Raw genomic sequence first — 24,322 nt, forward strand, 5'->3', positions numbered from 1 at the left:
ATTGCCTACTGATGTTATCAAAAGGTCCGGATGATCCAGAGGTTCGATTTGCTGTTTACATCTTCTCGGAGCCTTTCAATGTTTTTCGGAGAATATGGCTGGATATCTACCAAGATAATGGATCGCATCCTTCTATCTGTTGTATCACATGCGGTATTCCGGCCGGAGCAAGGATTGCGGAGATAAAGAAGACGTGATGGCGACGATTTTGATGATATGGTGGAAAATGATTACGTCACTGAAATGGAGCAGGCGATGTTTGCCCTCAAAGAATTTTCAGAAACTACGGGCGCTGCTTTTGGCCCTTATCTGCAGGCGGTGTTTGAGAATGTATATAAAGTGATTGAACATCCGTTACCATCAGTACGTAAGGCGTGTGTTGAGAGTCTTTCCAAATTTCTGACGGCTTTCCATCGCCTGGGCAATGAAACGGCCTTTACCGAATACTCTAAGATTATAGTACGCAAATTCTATGAGATGATTATTAAAGATGATAACCGGACTGTGGTTGTTAATATTCTGGATGATTTAATTGACCTCATCAGGGACTTTGAGGCAGCCGCTATACAATCTCAAGAGGTTGTGAAATTGCTCTTCAAGGCCACCCGTAGGTTATTGACCCAATCAACTAGATGTCAAAACTTTGAAGGACGTCAGGACAATCTAGACGCAGCGGAAGGCAGTAGACTAGATGAGATGCTTATTGGTTATGCTGCTGGCTTATTTGTGGAATTGGGATATGCTACCGAACCGGCACAATATGCCGTATATTTTGACAAAGGTATATGCATACTGTCTAAAATGCTAAGAATGGCCATAGATAATAATTGTGCTGCACGGAGGACTCTGATATACGAAACCATCGCTGATAGTATCAAGCACCTGAACATGCAAGTTGTCGACTATTTTGATTCCCTATTTAATGTTTTCTTTAATGGGACAAATGACGCAGAAGCCAAGTGTCGCCAGCATTGCTATTATGGCCTAGGAGAGCTACTATTTTATGGAGATACCAAATCTCCAGGAGCTTGGCCTGAGGTTGTCAAATGCATAGCCAATGCCATGACAAAGGAGACGGAACCAGCTGTAAGAGATCGCATTTGCAGTGCCCTATCACGTCTTTTGATGACAAATCCAACGGACTTTCAATTTGAAGAGATTCTATCAGCCCTGTTAGATCTCTTGCCCTTGCGTGAAGAATTTTCGGACTATGATGCAATTCTACAGGCTTTTCAATATGCTTATACAGAGCCACGTGGCCGTCAGCTCAACTTTGTACATCGGATATTGGAACTAACACTGCGGATTTTGTTTAGCAAGAACTTGCCCGATTCAGCAGAATGCACTGCAATAGAATTATTTCAGAAAATTGCTGAAGAAAACCGACAAATTGTTACATCGATATGTGCTGCTAATCCCGAATTTCACGATTTTGTAATGTCTTTATAAGCTAAGAAATCCGTCTGATTTCTTGGCCCCTAAATTTTGTTATGTGCCTTTCATTTTTGCCATTTTGCCTAACGATTGTTTAATCAGTGTTCGAAATCAAAAGTAAATTAAAGTAATTGTTTCTCCGAAAAGTAGGTTCTTGTGTGACTACGTTTGGCCATTAACCCTTTTTTGGCATAACCCTTAGCTGTGCTTAACCTCTTCATCTAGGTCGTCGCATACTTCAGATACACAAAGTCAACCAACTGAGTTGAGTCATGGGGCAAACAGAGTGAAAGCATCTCGTTTTCATTAGATTTAAAATGCTGTCAGCACCTAACATGACATGACTTTGCCGTCGCCTTCCATCCACCACCACCACCATCAGTACGTCCAAAGGTTCAGACATAAATGCGGGCTCTCGAAATGTCTTCATGACCTGGCCTTCTATTCCATTTAAATTTTGTGGCACTTTCAACGCATCATTGAGTAAGCCGCGAAGCGTACTCATCATGAGAAGGACAAGAACATATATAGAAGGCATTCGGGCTGAAAATGAAGATGCTTAGAAATGGAGTGTGCGTTTATAATCAAATTAGAAACGATGCGTAATATCAAAGGCCCAACGATGCGCAGTAGGCGCGACATAATACCCGAAATGTTCAAAACACACCAGAGAAGAGCGGTACCCTGGAAAATGGGACTGGGACATCATCAAGAGGGGCGCCCTGACAACTTCAAGTGGAAAGTGACAGCGCTGAGTGCGGAATGGAGCTGCAAAACCTGAAGAAGACGTATCATTAATGCCAAACAAGGAGTCGAACAAGAGGTACGCGTAAAATGAAAAGGTGTATTATGCACTCAACTTGAAAACCAGAAATTTCTCTCTCTCTCTCTCTACCTCTTTCTCTTAATGTCTCTCATCCTGTCAATTCCTACTCAAGTATGCTGCTTTTTTTTTTCTTCGTTGATCATTCGTAGTAGGTTTGGGCCTCGGTTCTGTTCAAGTGTTTTGTCGGGCACATTGCACACACTTCCTCGAAAGTTGGGCATTAAAAGAAAACGACAAGAAAAAGACAAAAGTAAAATAAGGAGAGTCAGAATGATTTTCAATGTTAAAGACTGATGACGACACCGTAGTTCACTATCATCATCAAACAGAAATCACGGCCCGAAATACCCTTCAATTGATATTGTGACTAGAGTTTTATTGTACCTGATTAATATTAGCAAAGCAGTCTCTTCCTCCCTCTCACTCCCTCCCTGGCTCTTTCTCGCTCTCTAATCACATGATAAGCATTTTCCATAATTCTCAATTGTTACGTGTATGTGTCTGTGTGGGTCTAGTGTGCATCTAGGTAGAGGTAGCCATAGAACAGTACAAATAGGCGATAGGAAAATCAATTTAATAATACCCCCGAACCCCAAAGTCGGCATAAGACAACGCGTCAACCCATTTTATTTACAATTAGGTGTCTGTCCCATACCACCCCATCCCACACCTCACCCTTCTTCCATACCACCCTTTCTGTGTGTGTGTGTGTGTGAGTGTGTTTCGAGCAGTTTAAGTGATTTGAGGCGCCTCCTTAGCTGATAGCAAATACCAACCAACCGACCAGCCAACTCATAGAGACATTATCTATTCTATGTCCATGAGCAGAAGCTCACGTATTTGGGTGACGAGCAGAGTAAAGCTAGCAGGAGCAGGCGGAGGAGAGTGACAGAGAGAGAGTATTGGTGGACTAGTGTAGAATAGAGCAGTAAGCCATATCTTTTTTTGACCATTTAATTCATCGGTAGCCGTAATATTGGGGCCCCGAGTGAATTGGAAATATCTATCTGTATCTGTATATACCACGAACACAAATTCTATTTCTGTAGTCTGTTTCACTATTTGTTAAATTCATAAGCTGCTATATCGTTGCCTATCGGAGGGAGACTATCTACCTATCTATCTATCTCTCTATATAGAAGAAGCGCGGACAGTGCGGACAGCACGGAGTAGACAAGTAGCAAAGCGTTAGTTAATATCAGTTGGTTTTGGATGGTGGGAAGGCGGAGGGGCGGTGTTGAAAGGGGTTTTCTGTCTGTTATATATGCAATGTCTATCTAGCTGTTACCATATGATATCTATCTATCGGTTACCTATCCATTTATGGCTAAGTAAACCCCAGCACTTGAGGGCTCTTACCCGACTCGACTTTATTCCTGGCGTGATTTTTATGACGCCCGCTTAGTCTGTGTCACCTTGAACTGAAGGTCTTTTCAGTCCAACAGGGCTTATTACATTGTTGCAAAACAACCAAATGAAAGATAAAATAAACTAAAAGAATTTTCGAAAGTCTCAACTATTATTTATGGCCTTAGCTTAAGTTTTGTCTTGGCAGAAATCGTTTTAGAAGTTCAAGGAGTTAAATCTCTAGGGCTCTTGTTATAAACTGAGTTAACCTTCTGTAAGAATAGAAAAAGAAAGTCTCCAAAATATCATTAATAACTATATAATACATTCCCAATCTGTCCCTCTTTTTGACCCTCTTGTAATGCTTTTCCATGTGTCTTTTCCTTTGTATCTTTGTGGTAACGCTCTCACAGATTTGTCGCAGTTCGCATCAGAATACATATGCCATGCCCGGTGGGGATATATCGGATGATTTTGCGTCGCAAATTTGATCAATGGTGGTCAAATCAACTCTCTCCCCAGGCCTCAGCCATGACCCCCAAAATGTTGCCCTTCATGACAGCGCCGTCTGCTGTGCCGGTGGGGCAGGACCCAATGAATTGGTCGATTTTCCTGTGGGAGTGGGCATTGCACCAATGGCTGCGGCTGCCGCAGCAGCAGCTCATGCCGGTTCCATGGGCAGCCGAGAGAGTTTATTGCTGGCCAATGAGGCAGTGGCCGCTGCCCATCATCCCAGTGCTGGACAGGGTGGGGCTGGGGGTGTGGCTGCTGGTCCCGGTCATCATTCTGGTATGCTTGTACATCCATATATGCATCCGGCCATGCATCCTTCGATACATCATCATCATGGAGGGTCACATGCTCCGCCTCAGTATGCCAATCAGAAGACTCGCATGCGAACCAGTTTCGATCCGGAAATGGAGTTGCCCAAATTGCAGAAATGGTTCCAAGAGAATACCCATCCTTCACGCTAGCAGATTCAGAATTATGTGGTGCAATTGAATGCCTTGGAGTCGCGTCGAGGTCGCAAGCCTTTGGATGTCAATAATGTGGTCTACTGGTTTAAGAATGCTCGCGCAGCCCAGAAACGGGACGAGATGAGGGGCAATGTGACCACCACAATGAGTGCCCTGGGACACGCGGCCATGAATGGTTATCTGAGTCAGCATCATGGAGCCCAATTAGGGCAGAACTCCAGCTCGAGTGCTGGTAGCCAGCCCAGCATGAGCATGGGCAATCTGTCGCGCATGTCGCATGATTATCTCAAGAGTCCCATGAGCTTGAAATCAGAAGATATTGATACCATGTCCCAGCATTCCAATGATATGGATGAGGAGGCGCCTGTGAGTCGGTCAAATACTCCACAATTGCCGCTCTCCCTGACCACCCAAGAGACGAATCGGAATTCAACGCTCATGGATGGCGATGAGGAGCACGATGACTATGAGGCCACAGCACCCACAAGAGCTAAGAGTGAAATTAGCGATGTGATCAATGGCAATGTGCATGAGGAAGAACGCCAACAGCAACAGCAGCAGGAGAAATCCAATGATGAGCACAAGGATGACATTTCCAAGGAGCATACGGAAGGTGGACATAACGAGCAGGATCATGAGCAATTACCCGATGATTCGGCTCTCAATCACAACAATAATGAGAATGAGTTGACCACCCAGAAATGCCGCAGCACACTTAAAGAGGAGGAAGATGATCTGGATATAGATGACGATGACTTGGAGGACAATGACAATGAGAACGATGCCAGTCATTTGGATGAATTTCGTTCCCCCTCGACGGCCATGGATGGCAATTTGGTGACCGCCTCGCACAAGGATCAACAATTGCCCTTTCCCATGGTACCCAATTCGATGTTCTCGATGAAGGATCATGTACATGAGCCATTACATGCCAGCATTTGGCCAGGCGGCAGCAGCAGCAGGACACCGGCAGCCCATCATCATGCCGCTGCGGCGGCGGCAGCTGCAGGAATCGCACTTTCATCGATCCGGTCACCGAAGTGTCCAAATTGGAGCAATGGTTTGCCATGAACACGCATCCGTCGCACAATTTGATACTCAAATACACCGAGGACTTGAACACCATGCCCTACAGGTAAGCATTAACGAGAACCCAATCCAGTTAAGACCCTTTGCTAACATATTTCGTGTTCTTTCGTTTTTGTTTGGCATCTTTTTATACGAGGAGAGGGACTAAAAACTGAGATTCAATCAGTTCGTCCCCCGGTTCTCCCAATACTAATCAAAACTAGTAGCATTTCTTATGTACATAGAAAGATACGAAGCAAACAAAATGAAAAAAAAACTCCTTTTTATTAAAACTTTAAGTATTATTAGCAACCACAAATACACACACACACACAGTCCCAGTAAGTGGAATAATTAGCAAAAAAAAAACTAATAATAAAAAGGAATAATTAGAGAAAACTAGATAAACTACCTATACTTCTAGCCACATACTAATTTAGTATGTGTTAGATTTAGCATATATATATATATATATAGATACGATATGATTCAAATATAATTTCTAATCGCAATGAAAATCAACTACAACTTTAATTCTTATTAAATATTTCTTAATTCTCTCTCTGCAAAATCAACCCTGCTCTATCTCTTTCTCTGTTCCCCACTTATTTCTCTCTCTCTCTCTCTCTCTCTTTCCACTTGAGCGTTAAAGTTATTAACGAACCAAAGAAAAGCCAGTTTATGTTTTTTTGTGTAAAATCTGTAAATAAATTTAATAAATGTTATATACTATGGATCCGCCTAACTAATTTTTAAGTTCTTCCCTTCAGTACCCCGGGACATGTCGCTTGTCCCGGGGACAAACTGGCGACACTCCCATTAAAAATGCGGCGACATTTAACATTGCATGTCCAAGCTTTCAAGACCGGAACGACAACCTAGCGACTGTTGTCGCTCCAGTCGCCAAGACAAATGTCCAAATGTCTTGTCGAACGCCGGGACAAACAAGCATTGTGTCGCCGCTTTGTCGCTTTTGTCCTCTAGTCCCGGCGACTAGAGGGACAATTGTCGCTCAATTGACCATTGAGCGACAATTGTCCCTCTAGTCGGCGGTACTGTGAAATTTTTCGCTCTGGTCGCCGCCGACTGGAGGGACAATATCGCTAGTTTGTCAGAGGACCAGAGGACATTTTCCAAAGTTTGTCCTAGAGACGAGAACGACAATATCGCTAGATTATCCTAGGGACGAAAGCGACATTATCGCTAGATTGTCCTAGGGACTAGAAGGACAATATCCCCATTTTGCCATATGGACTAGAAGGACAATTCAAAATACATAAAAAAATATAAAATAATTGAATTTATTTTATTTTACTTATTTTTTATAAAGCTTATTTAACAGCTGCTGCTTCAATTTTCAATTTTTGTTTTGTTGTCCATATTTTAAGCTCAGGCCATTGCATTCTGAAGCCCAACTTCCGGAGGCTGCCCCGGGAAAGTGTTTTAAACTGCTTCTGGAATAGAAAAATTTAAGATATTAGAAATGAAATGAATTATAATATCAAAACTAACGTTTTTCAGTAATTAATGTACTTACCGAGAAGAATGTTCAAAGCCTTAAGATAGGTTCCAAGGCTCAACTTTTTATGTTTCTTATCCAGGTTGTGGCTCTTCACAAGAGGGAGTTGTCTCCAGCTACTTGAGAGGTCTGCAAATATAAAAAAGAATTAAAATTTTGTGCTTTTCATACAACAGCTGTGTACTTACTAGCTTTTATGAATTTCCGACGTATTGCTGTTCTTGAAGTCAATTATTTCTAAACCAGTTGCTAATGTTTTTTTTTGTGAGAAAAAAAATTAAATTATTACAAAATAAAAAAAAAAATGTTATCTTTTGGCACAGCCCGGGGTCGAACTCGCATTTAATTTTGTTGGCAAAATACTTTGTTTTCCCTTCACTCTCCGTACTCATATTTTCTTACTCTTTTGATTAGCATTCGATTATAAATAATGCTATTCATTTAATTTAATTTGTCTAGATTTGACCTAATTGAAGTTAATCAAAAAATTTGTTTGAGCGGGGCGGGGCTTCAGGTCAATCTTACTGATTTATTTGTAAGATTTTAAATCATAGGCAGCACAAAAGGTGAGCAGGTTGTCTGTATAGCTATTTCAAGAACCACCAAGTTCTATCATCAGCAGACTTCGCTAAAGAATCCACAATTGTAATGGCCATACCATATCTTCAACGCTAAAACTAGTTGGGAATTACATACATTAATTTAATACTTTGCCAACAAAATTACTATTCACTATTTGTGTGTATTATAGATAATATTTAAATAGCACTTACCTTTATTTATATCAAAAATCAATTACAAATCACTAATACTTTTTCACTGCCGTCGGCTAACCTCAGCATGAAAAACGCTGTCAGAATTTTCTCTGCCGACGTCTGTGTTTCGGACAATTGGGCGACATTGTCAACGGCGACAATTTGGTACTAAAGGGTACAGACATATGTATGTATGTATGCGTAGTTATATAAAATTTATGTGAAATCCATATTGATAGGAAATAAAACGACTTATCATGCTTAATTAGTTTATGGTTTCCATTTAAACACATTTTGTATTGGATTTTAATTTAGTAGTTATTAAATTGATGTTTTAATATCCCTTCAGTACCAAATTGTCGCCGTTGACAATGTCGCCCAATTGTCCGAGCCACAGACGTCGCACATAGGTAGAATTTGCAAAATTAGGCGGCCAAAAACATTTTTTCAATAAAATACACTTTAAATGGAAAAAATAATTAAATATTATTGTTTCCTATTGAAATACATTAATTTCCTATTAAAATACATTAATTTTTTTAACTTAATACTAAAATAGCAAGGTTTTCTATTGAATATGGGTTAACTTTAAATGAAACATTACAAAAGTTGGCTTTATCTATTAGATTATATTATTATTTTTAAATTCAGAGTTACATAATATTATTTAAAAAAAACGAATATGTTTATTCTGCTTACGAGTCCAAATCGTGATGCTTAGCACTATCATTTGGCTCAGCAGGAATGAGCATATTTATGGTTTCCCTTAAAAATGGTTCATGTGATTTTTTTTGTTGATTTCATACAGCTTATGAATGGGTCGGAAGTTAATAACAACCTTTGATAGATGTCGCGATTGCATTCTTCCCTTGTAAACTTTCTTGCAAAGTTGAGACGGTATGATCGGAAATGTTTGTTGCGAGCTTCTGCTGCTTCTTGTAACGTACAAAGCCTTTACGTAGCCGATGGGCAGCAAAAATTATTGTATCTAATTAGAATGTGCCCCATGGTTGGGCGGCAAAAATTTCTGTAACTAAATATCTATAACCACGACACCACAAAGGCTTACCAACCATTGCAGTCGGCAACTATACGTTATTGTGTGAGGCCTATCTTGGTGTTAACACGATTCATCTGCGGGACTCTTAGTGCGGCTAGCAAGACAATCGGCTGGGGTGGTTCTTTGATGAATGTGTTTCACCCACTCACACGTCAGCAACTTTAAATAAAGTCCCTGTGCTGAAACTCGAAATAGAATAGAGAGCAAAGAATAGAAGAAAATAGTCCTAGTGTTGGCTGTATAGGTGTATCTACACATACATAGGTGTATCTACCCACCCTACCATGATTTTCCTTCCAGCGCTAGGGGAAAATCCCAGAACAAACATCCTTATTCACATTAGATTGCCCAAAAAGAAAGTTCAGAAAATTACCTCATTATAAAAATCATTATTATTCACTTAAATTAATGTATTCTCACAATCATTAATTTCTTAGAATCTAATGTTTCATGTAGTATTCTGAGAACAAAGTTAACTCACATTAAAAAAAACCAAAACCATTCCATAGTTTATATATAAGAAAATTTACAACTTCATAAATGATATGAATTAATTTGTAATTACTAAAAAAAATATATAGCTCGAAACTTTAACGCATATCGATTTATATTCAAAGATAATTAAATCAATATCAAAAAAAAATATTCTTAATACTCGGCATAATTTCATGAACATTAACTTCTCTTTTCTTTTTTTTTTTTAAACTTCGACCCACTGTGCAAAAGCAAAACGCAACGCTTACATATGCAGCGTATAAAAATTAACCGTTAAATTTTTTTTTCAACTCTTCACATACAAAATGTTTCAATAAAACAATTATGCATATTTATTCACTCTTGCCCTTTTCTCTTTTGATACTTTTCACTTTTCAGTTCATTTTCTTTTTTCTTTTCTTTACGCATGATTTTATTCGAAACACATTAGAAGTATATAAAAATATATAGAGGGGCAAACGGAGTGGAGATAAGCAACGACAATTGTTTTCGCTTTTGTCTTTGCATTGAATACTCTTGCTTAACGTCTCCGACTTAGCTTTATATTTTGGTAACAAAAAAATGTAGTAGAAAAAACTCACCCTTGTAGCGTCCGACGAAGGCCTTCGAGGAATTGCTGTAGAGGCTATAGATTTAATTTAATTTTTGTTGTATTAATTATGTTCACATTTTTGTTTCGTTACCAAGTAAAGCAATTGCTCATGCTTGTTTTTTTTTTTAATTTTTTTTTTCTTTTATATTTTCACTTTCTTCTTCCTCTGTTATAGATTTTTTTTTGACCTTTCAATTTTGCATTAGATTTCATTTTTTTTCATTTTTTGTTTTTGCTCATTATACCCTTGCAAAAAGGGTATATTAATTTTGGTCAAAAGTGTGCAACGCATAGAAGGAAGCATCTCCGACCATATAAAGTATATATATTCTTGATCAGCTCGACGAGACGAGTTCAAATAGCCATGTCCGTCCGTCCGTCTGGATCAACGCAAACTCCTCCTAGACCGTAAGAGCTACAGAGCTGAAATTTTGCATGTAGGCTTGTATATACTGCAGGCGTTGTATATCTCGGATTCAGCCGGATCGGATCACTATATCATATAGCTCCCATACAAAAGGCAAAGTCACGAACAGTGACTTTTCTTAATAACTTCGTTATTTTCTGAGCGATTGTCGTGAATTTAAATATTGGTGAGTTAATTACACATATAAACGACTATGCCAAATTTGATCAAGATCGGGTGACTATATCATATAGCTCCCATAGGAACGATCTTTCGAAAACAGTGACTTTGGTGAATAACTTCGTTACTTTTGACGCGATTGCTTTCAAATTAAACATTTGTTAGTTTAATATATCTGTTAATGATTGTGCCAAATTTGATAAGGATCGGGTAACTATATCATATAGCTCCCATAGGAACAATCGGTGGAAAACAGTGACTTTCATCAATAACTTAGTTATTTCCTATGTAGGCCGTTCTTTCCACTTTTGATGGCTGTAGGTAAGGAAAGAGTTACCAAAAATGTTGCAAGGGTATACAAGCTTTGACGCGGTCGAAGTTAGCCCCGGCCCTCTGGTTTTTTTTCATTTTTAGTGTATGTTACCTCGCGACTTAAAAAAACAATTTTGGTTTTGCACAATGTGGCTCGAAATGTTGCTTTGCGTTTTCTTCTTTGTATACTTTTTTTTTCACTTGCTTCACTCCTTTTGCTTTTTTTTTTTTTTCTCTTATTACCAATTATTACTTGTACACCAACTTATTCTAGCTTTCGATTCTAGTATATTACCTAGGTTTAAACTAGAGAGCTGCATGAGTGATAGAAAAATCAATTCGAGTTAATAACATTCAAAACCAAATAAATGAATTGAATGACTTTGAAAATCGACTTCAACTAAATGAGTGTGCGACGTAAAAATCAGTCGCACAACATTCAAACGAAACAAAACGAATTGAATGAGTTAGAAAGTGAGTCAATGAGTTGCTATGATTCGAATGTATTCGAATTCCAATTCTGATTTTAGTATTTAGTATTAATTTGTATTGTATATTTTTGAACTATATGTGATTACTATACTACAAAACTAGAGTAGTTAGTGGCTCAGTGGGGACCTACTCAGACTACAATACTCTTGTTACCGGGTTCAAACCCCCTACAGAGATAGAGAAGAATTTTTTTTCCAAATAGTGAAGTATATTAAAAAGTAGATCCATTGTGTATATGATGAATTAAAGAATATGATTTTTTTTTTATAATATATTAGATAGCCCTTTTTATGTTTTCACGGTTCGTGGCAACTAGGAATCTAATTTAGAAAAAATAGGTTAAAATAGGCAAAACTGTGTCCTTAAGTTTTTGGTGTATAGCAAACTTTAATAGCCCCCATTTCGCCATTATTTTCCATACATTTTTGATAAAGTGCCTTAGTACAATTCCATGTTTTGACACTCAATTCATTGCCTTTCATTAAACACAGTTACGTATTTTTAGAGATATGACAAGTACAAACTCACACTCATTCATTTCATTGTGCAGTTGTCACTCATTTATTTGAATTCAATTCGAATGGATTCATTTGACTTTGACTTTTCTCCCATTCATGCAGCTCTCTAGTTTAAACAAAAGAAGAAGTTAAAAATTTTCGTTTTCACTATGGCTTTCTGGCTTAAACCCTTTTTTACTTGATTTTCACTTTTTAACTCGGATACAATTTATTCTTTGGGCTGCGTGTTTTCGCTGTTTTCACTTTTCACCGCTTGCCGCGTGTTGTATCGAAATCTGACTGATCAGATGGTCGCTAATGTAATTGCTTCGTCTCTTTGGTGAATAACTTCTTCGCTGCTTGCACTATCCAACATAAATGTCTTGGACTTCTGGCTTTGGAAATCATTGACACCAAATTTTGGGCTTTACGTTTGTCTAACAAAAAAAATTATATACACATACATGATAAAATGTGAATGTCGTTAATGCGTTTTTTTTTTCTTTTCTTTAGAGCTGTATAATTACCTTCTGCTTAATCAAAGCAATACATTTTAATTTCTTTTCCATCATGAACGAACATACCGAGACTTTGAAAATCTGCGTGCAAAATTTTATTTGCAAAAATTACCAAATTGTAATGATTCAAAGAAAAATTAGCACTTACGCAAGAAGTATATCTTGAAATACAGAACACCAACATCAATGGTTTCATTTTTATTTCCGATTCAAGCCCATGAAGGATGGCTTGTATTTATTCGGATTTAAAATTTACTTGGGTTATTTTAACCACAAAAAAAATGAAATATTAATTTTTTTCTAACTTCCTGCAAAGGACTGTTCCGCTCGGTTGCCAATTTGAAAAGAATTTATCAAGATAGTTCGCCTATGCTCTATGCCTAGCTTTGATCTTCGTTTAGACCCGAAGTCAATTGTAAAAGTGACATTATCCGCTATTGGCATAATGGGAAAAAGAAATGTACCACTGTGGTGAACTTTCTTTCTGCAATCAAGCAGTGCATTCGCGGGTCTTTTAAATGCTGCCTTCCTTTCTTTTTTTACTTTTTTTTTTTTTTTCTTTTGAGCTGCAAGTTTTACTCAAAGCACCTCCACAACCACAGACGAATTCTAGAGTTTTCTCGGGGAATTAGTTTGAAAACCTCATTGTTTAATATCTTTGGCATGATATGTTCCTTGTAATTTCCTTGGAGGTCTTCTAAAACATAATAACAATTCCCTAAACATTCCCTGACTCTAGATTTCACCCATTGAGGATTGAATTTCGCATTCGTATTTTTCTGAAAATTACTCTGGCTGAAGTTTCTTCTGAATACTTCTTGCCCTATTCTAAAATGAATTTGCCGAGTGCGCAAGTTATACTGCTTGGCGTTTTTATCTGCTGCTGATGCAATTTGCTGTTTTATTTCTTTTCTCAACAACTGCAATTGATCGTCTTTCCTAAGGGGATTAAGTGATTCATCTAATAAATTGAACTTACTTAGTAGACTATAACGAGACCCATGTGTAATCATATCAAAGCCAAAAACTGCATGATATGGAGAACAATTAATGCTCACATGATGACCATTCCGCAGAGCACAACTAATAGCTGGAATATGTTCATCCCACTCTCTATGATCATCGTTAAGATAAGCTCTAATCGCTGCTATGATTGATCGATTCACCCGTTCTGAGGCATTGGCTTGAGGTGAATACAACGCTGTATATACATGCTTAATACCAAGCTTCGTTAGCCACGCGTTAAATTCGACCGCTTTGAATTGTGCTCCGTTATCGCTCACTAGGATTTCCGGAATACCAAACATAAAAAAAATATGATCCTGAAGAAACTCCTGTATTAAACGAGATGTCAACTTCTTCAACGGACAAAGCCAATGAAATTTGGAAAAGTGATCCAAAACTATTACCAACCCAATATGCCCTCGCTTACTGCGTGGATATGGACCGACCAGGTCTATGTATAACCTTTGAAAAGGACGCATTGAAACTGCTGGCTTTCCCAACGGCGGTTTTAAAATGTAATTCGGGGCTTTGGTAGACTTGCAAATATCACAGTTACGCACATAATCTCTCACTTGTGACACCATGCCTGGCCAATAAAAAAATCTCCTTATTAATTCTAGGGTCTTACATTAGCCATTCCTCCATGTGCTGATATAACACTATTATGAGCACTGCCTATGACTTCAGTCGTCAAACCAGATGGAATCCACAGTTTCCATCTCGATTCTTGATTTTCTAAATTTCCATCATCATGTTCAGTTCGTATATAGACAAAACCATCTTCTACTCGTATATCTGGATACTCTCCCAGACTATCTAAAAACTTTTTTTTCAAATTCTGATATTCACTATCACCAAAACAGTTGGAATTTAAATCAACACCAGGATAAACTTCTTCTAGTGCACTTATTTCATCTGAAAACATTCTCGAAAGCGCATGAGGTACGACATTGTCCCGACCTCTTCTATGGCTTATCGTGAACTTGTAACTTTGCAATTTCATGGCCCATCTAGCCAACCGTCCCTTCAAATTAGGTTGCTTCATCAGCCACAAAAGGCTCGCATGATCCGTAATCAATTCAAACTCCTGCATCTCAATATAGCATCTAAACCTGTCGATTGCTTCTAATGCTGCTAAACATTCCCGCTCCGTTACACTGTAGTTTCGATGAGCTGAACTCAGTTTCTTGGACATAAATAAAATTGGTTTTTCTTCTCCTTCATCTGACATTTGAACTAACGTAGCGCCTATGCCGACATCGCTCGCATCGCAATGCACATAGAACTTCCGTTCAAAGTTCGGGTTCTGCAAAACTGGAGCTGAAGTCAACGCAGACTTAAGCTTTTCAAAGGATTTCTGAGCTTGCTCGTTCCAGACAAATTTCTTTTTCGACGACAGAAGCTCGGTGATTGAAAAACTAATATCTGAAAAGTTAGGTATAAATCGTCTATACCATCCGACTACTCCCATAAACGCTCTTACTTGTTTAACTGTTTTCGGAATTGGCCATGACTGAATCGCGTCTGTTTTTGATGTGTCAGTTGAAATTCCTCCATTGCCTACTATATATCCTAAAAATGCAACTTTTGTGACAAAATTTGCTCTTTGCCACATTTAAAGTCACATTCGCCATTCGAAATTGCTCAGCTAGCTTGGCTAACACAATAAGATGTTCCTCAAAGCTTTCTGATACTAGACATAAATCGTCTAAGTATCCAAAAGTACAATATTTTATATCAGGGGGTATTATTTCATCCATTAGTCTACACATTGTTTGCGCGGCATTACACAAACCAAATGGCATAACCACAAAATGATACAATGGACGACCGGGTACTGTAAATGCTGTGATTGCTTTTGATTCCTCACTCAAACCTATTTGCCAAAAAGCATCCTTCAAATCTATCTTGGAGATGATGTTAGCTTTTGGTAGTCTTGCGAAAATTCCATTGATGCTGGGCAGTGGGTATGCGTCTTTCTTTGTAACCTCGTTAATACGTCGTGCATCTAAGCATAAACGAACTTTTCCAGGTTTAATCACCAAACGCATGGGCGAACTCCAAGGACTATTTGACTTCTCAATAACTCCTAGCTCTAACATTCTATCGATCTCCTGAAACTGGGTAAAATCGCTGTTTAATCGGTAGTATATTAGTAGTATATTAAAAAGTAGATCCATTGTGTATATGATGAATTAAAGAATATGATTTTTTTTTTGTAATATATTAGATAGCCTTATTTATGTTTTCACGGTTCGTGGCAACTAGGAATCTAATTTAGAAAAAATAGGTTAAAATAGGCAAAACTGTGTCCTTAAGTTTTTGGTGTATAGCAAATTTTAATAGCCCCCATTTCGCCATTATTTTCCATACATTTTTGATAAAGTGCCTTAGTACAATTCCATGTTTTGACACTCAATTCATTGCCTTTCATTAAACACAGTTACGTATTTTTAGAGATATGACAAGTACAAACTCACACTCATTCATTTCATTGTGCAGTTGTCACTCATTTATTTGAATTCAATTCGAATGGATTCATTTGACTTTGACTTTTCTCCCATTCATGCAGCTCTCTAGTTTAAACAAAAGAAGAAGTTAAAAATTTTCGTTTTCACTATGGCTTTCTGGCTTAAACCCTTTTTTACTTGATTTTCACTTTTTAACTCGGATACAATTTATTCTTTGGGCTGCGGTTTTTCGCTGTTTTCACTTTTCACCGCTTGCCGCGTGTTGTATCGAAATCTGACTGATCAGATGGTCGCTAATGTAATTGCTTCGTCTCTTTGGTGAATAACTTCTTCGCTGCTTGCACTATCCAACATAAATGTCTTGGACTTCTGGCTTTGGAAATCATTGACACCAAATTTTGGGCTTTACGTTTGTCTAACAAAAATAATTATATACACATACATGATAAAATGTGAATGTCGTTAATGCGTTTTTTTTTTCTTTTCTTTAGAGCTGTATAATTACCTTCTGCTTAATCAAAGCAATACATTTTAATTTTCTTTTCCATCATGAACGAACATACCGAGACTTTGAAAATCTGCGTGCAAAATTTTATTTGCAAAAATTACCAAATTGTAATGATTCAAAGAAAAATTAGCACTTACGCAAGAAGTATATCTTGAAATAGAGAACACCAACATCAATGGTTTCATTTTTATTTCCGATTCAAGCCCATGAAGGATGGCTTGTATTTATTCGGATTTAAAATTTACTTGGGTTATTTTAACCACAAAAAAAATGAAATATTAATTTTTTTCTAACTTCCTGCAAAGGACTGTTCCGCTCGGTTGCCAATTTGAAAAGAATTTATCAAGATAGTTCGCCTATGCTCTATGCCTAGCTTTGATCTTCGTTTAGACCCGAAGTCAATTGTAAAAGTGACATTATCCGCTATTGGCATAATGGGAAAAAGAAATGTACCACTGTGGTGAACTTTCTTTCTGCAATCAAGCAGTGCATTCGCGGGTCTTTTAAATGCTGCCTTCCTTTCTTTTTTTACTTTTTTTTTTTTTTCTTTTGAGCTGCAAGTTTTACTCAAGGCACCTCCACAACCACAGACGAATTCTAGAGTTTTCTCGGGGAATTAGTTTGAAAACCTCATTGTTTAATATCTTTGGCATGATATGTTCCTTGTAATTTTCCTTGGAGGTCTTCTAAAACATAATAACAATTCCCTAAACATTTCCTGACTCTAGATTTCACCCATTGAGGATTGAATTTCGCATTCGTATTTTTCTGAAAATTACTCTGGCTGAAGTTTCTTCTGAATACTTCTTGCCCTATTCTAAAATGAATTTGCCGAGTGCGCAAGTTATACTGCTTGGCGTTTTTATCTGCTGCTGATGCAATTCGCTGTTTTATTTCTTTTCTCAACAACTGCAATTGATCGTCTTTCCTAAGGGGATTAAGTGATTCATCTAATAAATTGAACTTACTTAGTAGACTATAACGAGACCCATGTGTAATCATATCAAAGCCAAAAACTGCATGATATGGAGAACAATTAATGCTCACATGATGACCATTCCGCAGAGCACAACTAATAGCTGGAATATGTTCATCCCACTCTCTATGATCATCGTTAAGATAAGCTCTAATCGCTGCTATGATTGATCGATTCACCCGTTCTGAGGCATTGGCTTGAGGTGAATACAACGCTGTATATACATGCTTAATACCAAGCTTCGTTAGCCACGCGTTAAATTCGACCGCTTTGAATTGTGCTCCGTTATCGCTCACTAGGATTTCCGGAATACCAAACATAAAAAAAATATGATCCTGAAGAAACTCCTGTATTAAACGAGATGTCAACTTCTTCAACGGACAAAGCCAATGAAATTTGGAAAAGTGATCCAAAACTATTACCAACCCAATATGCCCTCGCTTACTGCGTGGATATGGACCGACCAGGTCTATGTATAACCTTTGAAAAGGACGCATTGAAACTGCTGGCTTTCCCAACGGCGGTTTTAAAATGTAATTCGGGGCTTTGGTAGACTTGCAAATATCACAGTTACGCACATAATCTCTCACTTGTGACACCATGCCTGGCCAATAAAAAAATCTCCTTATTAATTCTAGGGTCTTACATTAGCCATTCCTCCATGTGCTGATATAACACTATTATGAGCACTGCCTATGACTTCAGTCGTCAAACCAGATGGAATCCACAGTTTCCATCTCGATTCTTGATTTTCTAAATTTCCATCATCATGTTCAGTTCGTATATAGACAAAACCATCTTCTACTCGTATATCTGGATACTCTCCCAGACTATCTAAAAACTTTTTTTTCAAATTCTGATATTCACTATCACCAAAACAGTTGGAATTTAAATCAACACCAGGATAAACTTCTTCTAGTGCACTTATTTCATCTGAAAACATTCTCGAAAGCGCATGAGGTACGACATTGTCCCGACCTCTTCTATGGCTTATCGTGAACTTGTAACTTTGCAATTTCATGGCCCATCTAGCCAACCGTCCCTTCAAATTAGGTTGCTTCATCAGCCACAAAAGGCTCGCATGATCCGTAATCAATTCAAACTCCTGCATCTCAATATAGCATCTAAACCTGTCGATTGCTTCTAATGCTGCTAAACATTCCCGCTCCGTTACACTGTAGTTTCGATGAGCTGAACTCAGTTTCTTGGACATAAATAAAATTGGTTTTTCTTCTCCTTCATCTGACATTTGAACTAACGTAGCGCCTATGCCGACATCGCTCGCATCGCAATGCACATAGAACTTCCGTTCAAAGTTCGGGTTCTGCAAAACTGGAGCTGAAGTCAACGCAGACTTAAGCTTTTCAAAGGATTTCTGAGCTTGCTCGTTCCAGACAAATTTCTTTTTCGACGACAGAAGCTCGGTGATTGAAAAACTAATATCTGAAAAGTTAGGTATAAATCGTCTATACCATCCGACTACTCCCATAAACGCTCTTACTTGTTTAACTGTTTTCGGAATTGGCCATGACTGAATCGCGTCTGTTTTTGATGTGTCAGTTGAAATTCCTCCATTGCCTACTATATATCCTAAAAATGCAACTTTTGTGACAAAATTTGCTCTTTGCCACATTTAAAGTCACATTCGCCATTCGAAATTGCTCAGCTAGCTTGGCTAACACAATAAGATGTTCCTCAAAGCTTTCTGATACTAGACATAAATCGTCTAAGTATCCAAAAGTACAATATTTTAATTCAGGGGTATTATTTCATCCATTAGTCTATACATTGTTTGCGCGGCATTACACAAACCAAATGGCATAACCACAAAATGATACAATGGACGACCGGGTACTGTAAATGCTGTGATTGCTTTTGATTCCTCACTCAAACCTATTTGCCAAAAAGCATCCTTCAAATCTATCTTGGAGATGATGTTAGCTTTTGGTAGTCTTGCGAAAATTCCATTGATGCTGGGCAGTGGGTATGCGTCTTTCTTTGTAACCTCGTTAATACGTCGTGCATCTAAGCATAAACGAACTTTTCCAGGTTTAATCGCCAAACGCATGGGCGAACTCCAAGGACTATTTGACTTCTCAATAACTCCTAGCTCTAACATTCTATCGATCTCCTGAAACTGGGTAAAATCGCTGTTTAATCGGGGTGGCATTGCCTACCTCCATATGATGTTGCAGAAGCTTTGTTCTTCCGAGGCCTTGCCTTTCAAAGTCTGGAAATAGACTAATGATTCCGCCTAAACGTTTTTCTTCTTCTGCTGTCAGCGGAAACTTTTCCTCACCGTCTTTCTCTGTTAATCTAGGCACGTTGCTATTTGAAGTTTGTTTCAATCGAGGAAATTACACCCGGGGCCAATTTGAAAGCTTTCCAAAAATCTGTTCCTAATACTACCCTATGCTTAATCGAAGGGATTATAAAGAAATTAATGTCCTTCATCTGCTCCCTATATTTTACGTTCAGTTGTATGGATCCAATAACTGTTTGTGGCTGTCCATCAGCCGTTTTCTGACGAATTAATTTTGCGAAATTTTGAATTGTGCGACCAGTCTATTTTAGCCAGGTCTGCTCCAATGCAACTAATATTTGCCCCTGTGTCTAATAAGCCTAATTCTAAAAATTGTAAAAATGAAATTGAAGCATAAAATCGGCCATCTACGGCTTCATTAATTACTGAACAAATTAACCTTCTTTTGGTATTTCGTACAGCTTTCCAAAAGTTACGCATACGCAAGGTTGAGCGCTTTGGTGCTCTCTTGACGCATGCGACATTACTATCATCAGAAAATATTCTTTCGCAAAATCTTGCATATTCTTTTAAACGTATGTGGTATGGTTTAATTGGATGTAACTTAATATTCTTTCTATTTGTTTGTAACTCTGAAATGTTTTCTTGCTTTTCTTGTTCAGTGTAATTACGATTTAATCTTTTGTGAGCAACATTTACTAGGGGTCCGTCCGCTTGTTGCCATACGGTGGTCCCTTCCGATAGTTTTCCGTCCGATTTGAACATTTTATACACTGCGGCTTGTATACTCCTTTGGTTCTGCAGCCGTAACAAAAGATAATCCGATCTTCTAGGCACATGTCCCAGCGATGTCCTTCTACGTCACAATTCCAACAAACCAAAGAATTCGCCACTCGCTGAACTGCATCTACCTCTTTCACCGACAATTCGTCTTCTGACTGTTCTGTGGCGTCTAGTACTGCAGCTACGGATTTGTAAACGGGTTTAGAAAAATTTACACTCTTGATCGGACGCTTAATTAGCGTCTCTCCCAATAGATTTTCTCTTCTTTGTACTAACTGAAGTAGATGTGACACCGAAACAACTGATATATATAACAATGCTTCACGCACTTCCGGTATCAGGTTACGCTGCAACTGCTGCACTAGTCTATCCTCTTCCAATGGAACCGAAAGCCTACTAACAATGGATATTACATCCCCATAAAAATTATCAAATGATTCTCCAATCTTTTGCTTCCTACTTCTTATTTCTTCAAAAATTAAATCATCATCCTTGTTATCACGATATTGTCTTTTGAGTTTGTCACAAAAATCTGTCCATTCGTCTGCAAACTCTCAAACTTCTGATTTATAAGATTCTCTATTCTTTCAAACAATCTTTCGTAGTCGACCGCTGGTGCCGATGTACTAGCTGTGGCGTTGACTCTTGTCTGATGTCTCTCAAAATTTTCTGGTTGAGCGCGTTGTACTCTTCGCTTAGGAGGTCTTCCCTGTCTTTTCGCTGTTCGTAGTGGTTCTACCTCTTCTGATGAATTCATCACCGTATTTTGCGGACTATTGTAATCAGGTATGGCTGACTGTTCTGGACCAGATAAAAGGTGTGCTTGCCTCTGCTGTCGCGTATTATGGACTTTAGGAACTGCTCCTCGTTTTTGACTGGCTGATAACTCTGTTCTAACTTGTACATCTCTAAGGTGGCATAAAGGCTTGCATACCGGACACTCTTGATTTGTCGAAACATAAGTAATTATACAATTTCTATGAAATGAGTGCATACACTTTGTCGTTGCCCTTTCGTGTACGTCTGAAATAACTTGTGAACAAATGCTACACACTTGTGATGAGGATGATCGTGGTACCTCCTCGTACTCTCTATCACTGTGTATTACTGACATTTTTAAATATTCGATAGCGTTATCAATTCAACCAAATGTTAATCAAATTCTTATTTTTTTTTTTTCTTGAATAATAATTTTGAATAATTTTTCTTTTCGGGTTACTCTAAGTGAATTCAGGTGTAATAATTTACTTTATCACTAGGGACTACTCTTGATATCTGCGTTAGGGATGCTATTTTCTTAGCAACAGGAAATAGAAATTTATATAAGTACACTCATATTTTGGGTAGTGTCTTTCTTTTTAAGCGGTTGGGTTAGGGTCCCTTGACTCTACATCCCATAGTTCCTATTCTCAAAAAAAAATCATCTTCCCTCTTTTATTTGAGTTGCACCTACATAAATGAATTTAAAAAGGGATTCGTTACCTGTCTTAATATAGTCGCTTGCTATGCCAATTATGATCTGGGGTTGGCTGATTAAACCATTAATGTTCTCACCAATGTCCTGACCACTCACAATTAAGCTGCTACGGGCTATACTAAAAGGGATAACAAAACTAGACTGACTAGTCTATGTACTCTCTACAATAATACTAGCGGTTGCATTATCCTTAGATGATGTTTCAGCCATTTGTCACAATCATAATTCCAGGTAATACGTATTCTATTAAAGCAAGAGGTACAGAGTCTAGGCTACTATCAAGCCTTCGTCTACTCAACACTTTTCAAACCAGAGTCTAGCTCTCGGTCACATGCCAAAAGTTAGTAGTTTCTGCTGTTTTGACAGTTATTGTTTGCCTTGGGTTCATGTTGACAGTTAGCTTTAAAATATTCGGAACAATTAGTAACCTAGTTGAATATCCGGACCAGATCTCTGGGCATCGCCGGAGACGGTAATTCCAATAATAGTTAACTTTACGATTTTAATTGTTGATAGTATAGAATAAAAGATTAGAATGCACAAAGAAATTAAAAGAAGAAAAGGGGTCAATCTACCAAATGAATTATCTACCTGAGAAAACCTTAGGGAGATAATTATCAAATTAGAATCGGGCCCCTCAGTTGGGCGCCAAAAATTACTGTAACGTACAAAGCCTTAACGTAGCCGATGGGCAGCAAAAATTATTGTATCTAATTAGAATGTGCCCCATGGTTGGGCGGCAAAAATTTCTGTAACTATATATCTATAACCACGACACCACAAAGGCTTACCAACCATTGCAGTCGGCAACTATACGTTATTGTGTGAGGCCTATCTTGGTGTTAACACGATTCATCTGCGGGACTCTTAATGCGGCTAGCAAGACAATCGGCTGGGGTGGTTCTTTGATGAATGTGTTTCACCCACTCACACGTCAGCAACTTTAAATAAAGTCCCTGTGCTGAAACTCGAAATAGAATAGAGAGCAAAGAATAGAAGAAAATAGTCCTAGTGTTGGCTGTATAGGTGTATCTACAGCCGCGCTCTCTACCCACCCTACCATGATTTTCCTTTCAGCGCTAGGGGAAAATCCCAGAACAAACATCCTTATTCACATTAGATTGCCCAAAAAGAAAGTTCAGAAAATTACCTCATTATAAAAATCATTATTATTCACTTAAATTAATGTATTCTCACAATCATTCATTTCTTAGAATCTAATGTTTCATGTAGTATTCTGAGAACAAAGTTAACTCACATTAAAAAAAACCAAAACCATTCCATAGTATATATATAAGAAAATTTACAACTTCATAAATGATATGAATTAATTTGTAATTACTAAAAAAAATATATAGCTCGAAACTTAACGCATATCGATTTATATTCAAAGATAATTAAATGAATATAAAAAAAAAATATTCTAAATACTCGGCATAATTTCATGAACATTAACTTCTCTTTTTTTTTTTTTTTTAAATTTCGACCCACTGTGCAAAAGCAAAACGCAACGCTTACATATGCAGCGTATAAAAATTAACCGTTAAATTTTTTTTCAACTCTTCACATACAAAATGTTTCAATAAAACAATTATGCATATTTATTCACTCTTGCCCTTTCTCTTTTGATACTTTTCACTTTTCAGTTCATTTCTTTTTTCTTTTCTTTACGCATGATTTTATTCGAAACACATTAGAAGTATATAAAAATATATGGAAGTATATAAAAAAATATAACGGAGTGGAGATAAGCAACGACAATTGTTTTCGCTTTTGTCTGCATCCGCTGCATCGCTGTCCGCATCATGTGGGACTGGATAATTTTGAATGACATCATATTTCGTGTCATCAGGCAAGATTCCTTTATCTGTGCATTTATGTCCCAAAAAGGTGACTTCATGCATAAAAAATGAACATTTTTCAGGATGTAACTTTAGGTTATGTTGCCTACACTTCTCAAAAACATCTGTTAGATTATTGATCATGTGTTTTTCGGAACAACCTATGACTATTAAGTCATCCATGTAAAGAAATGCTTGCGAAGGTTCAAGGCCAGAGAACGCTATAGTCATCATTCTCTGGAACGAATTTGGCGCTATTTTTAAACCGAATGGTAGTCGCGTGAAGCGGTATGAGCCATTACTTGTGGAAAAGGATGTTATGTCTCGTGACTCTTCTTCGAGTTCAATTTGGTGAAAACCTGACATTAGGTCAAGGCATGAAAAATATTTTGCTCTACCTAGTTGGTCTAAAATGTCATCAATTCTAGGTAGCGGAAATTTATCGGACAACAATTTTTATTAATTTGACGATAGTCAATTACTAATCGCCATTTTTTATTTTCAGCGTTTGGTAACGATT

The 24,322-nt window shown here is 37.9% G+C and overlaps 1 protein-coding gene and 1 pseudogene across 1 annotated transcript; both read left to right on the top strand.

The window, feature by feature from the left end:
* Positions 1 to 216: 216 nt before the first annotated feature.
* LOC124461879 (importin-4-like) lies at positions 217 to 1,449 on the top strand. Its single transcript, XM_047013310.1, has one exon. The coding sequence runs from the start codon at positions 217 to 219 to the stop codon at positions 1,447 to 1,449; it is 1,233 nt and encodes a 410-aa protein (XP_046869266.1).
* A 2,529-nt stretch (positions 1,450 to 3,978) lies between these two features.
* Positions 3,979 to 24,322, top strand: part of LOC124461880 — a 29,463-nt pseudogene continuing 9,119 nt past the window's right edge.

The sequence above is a fragment of the Drosophila willistoni genome, unplaced genomic scaffold (assembly GCF_018902025.1).
Source record: "Drosophila willistoni isolate 14030-0811.24 unplaced genomic scaffold, UCI_dwil_1.1 Seg710, whole genome shotgun sequence".
Lineage (NCBI taxonomy): Eukaryota > Metazoa > Arthropoda > Insecta > Diptera > Drosophilidae > Drosophila > Drosophila willistoni.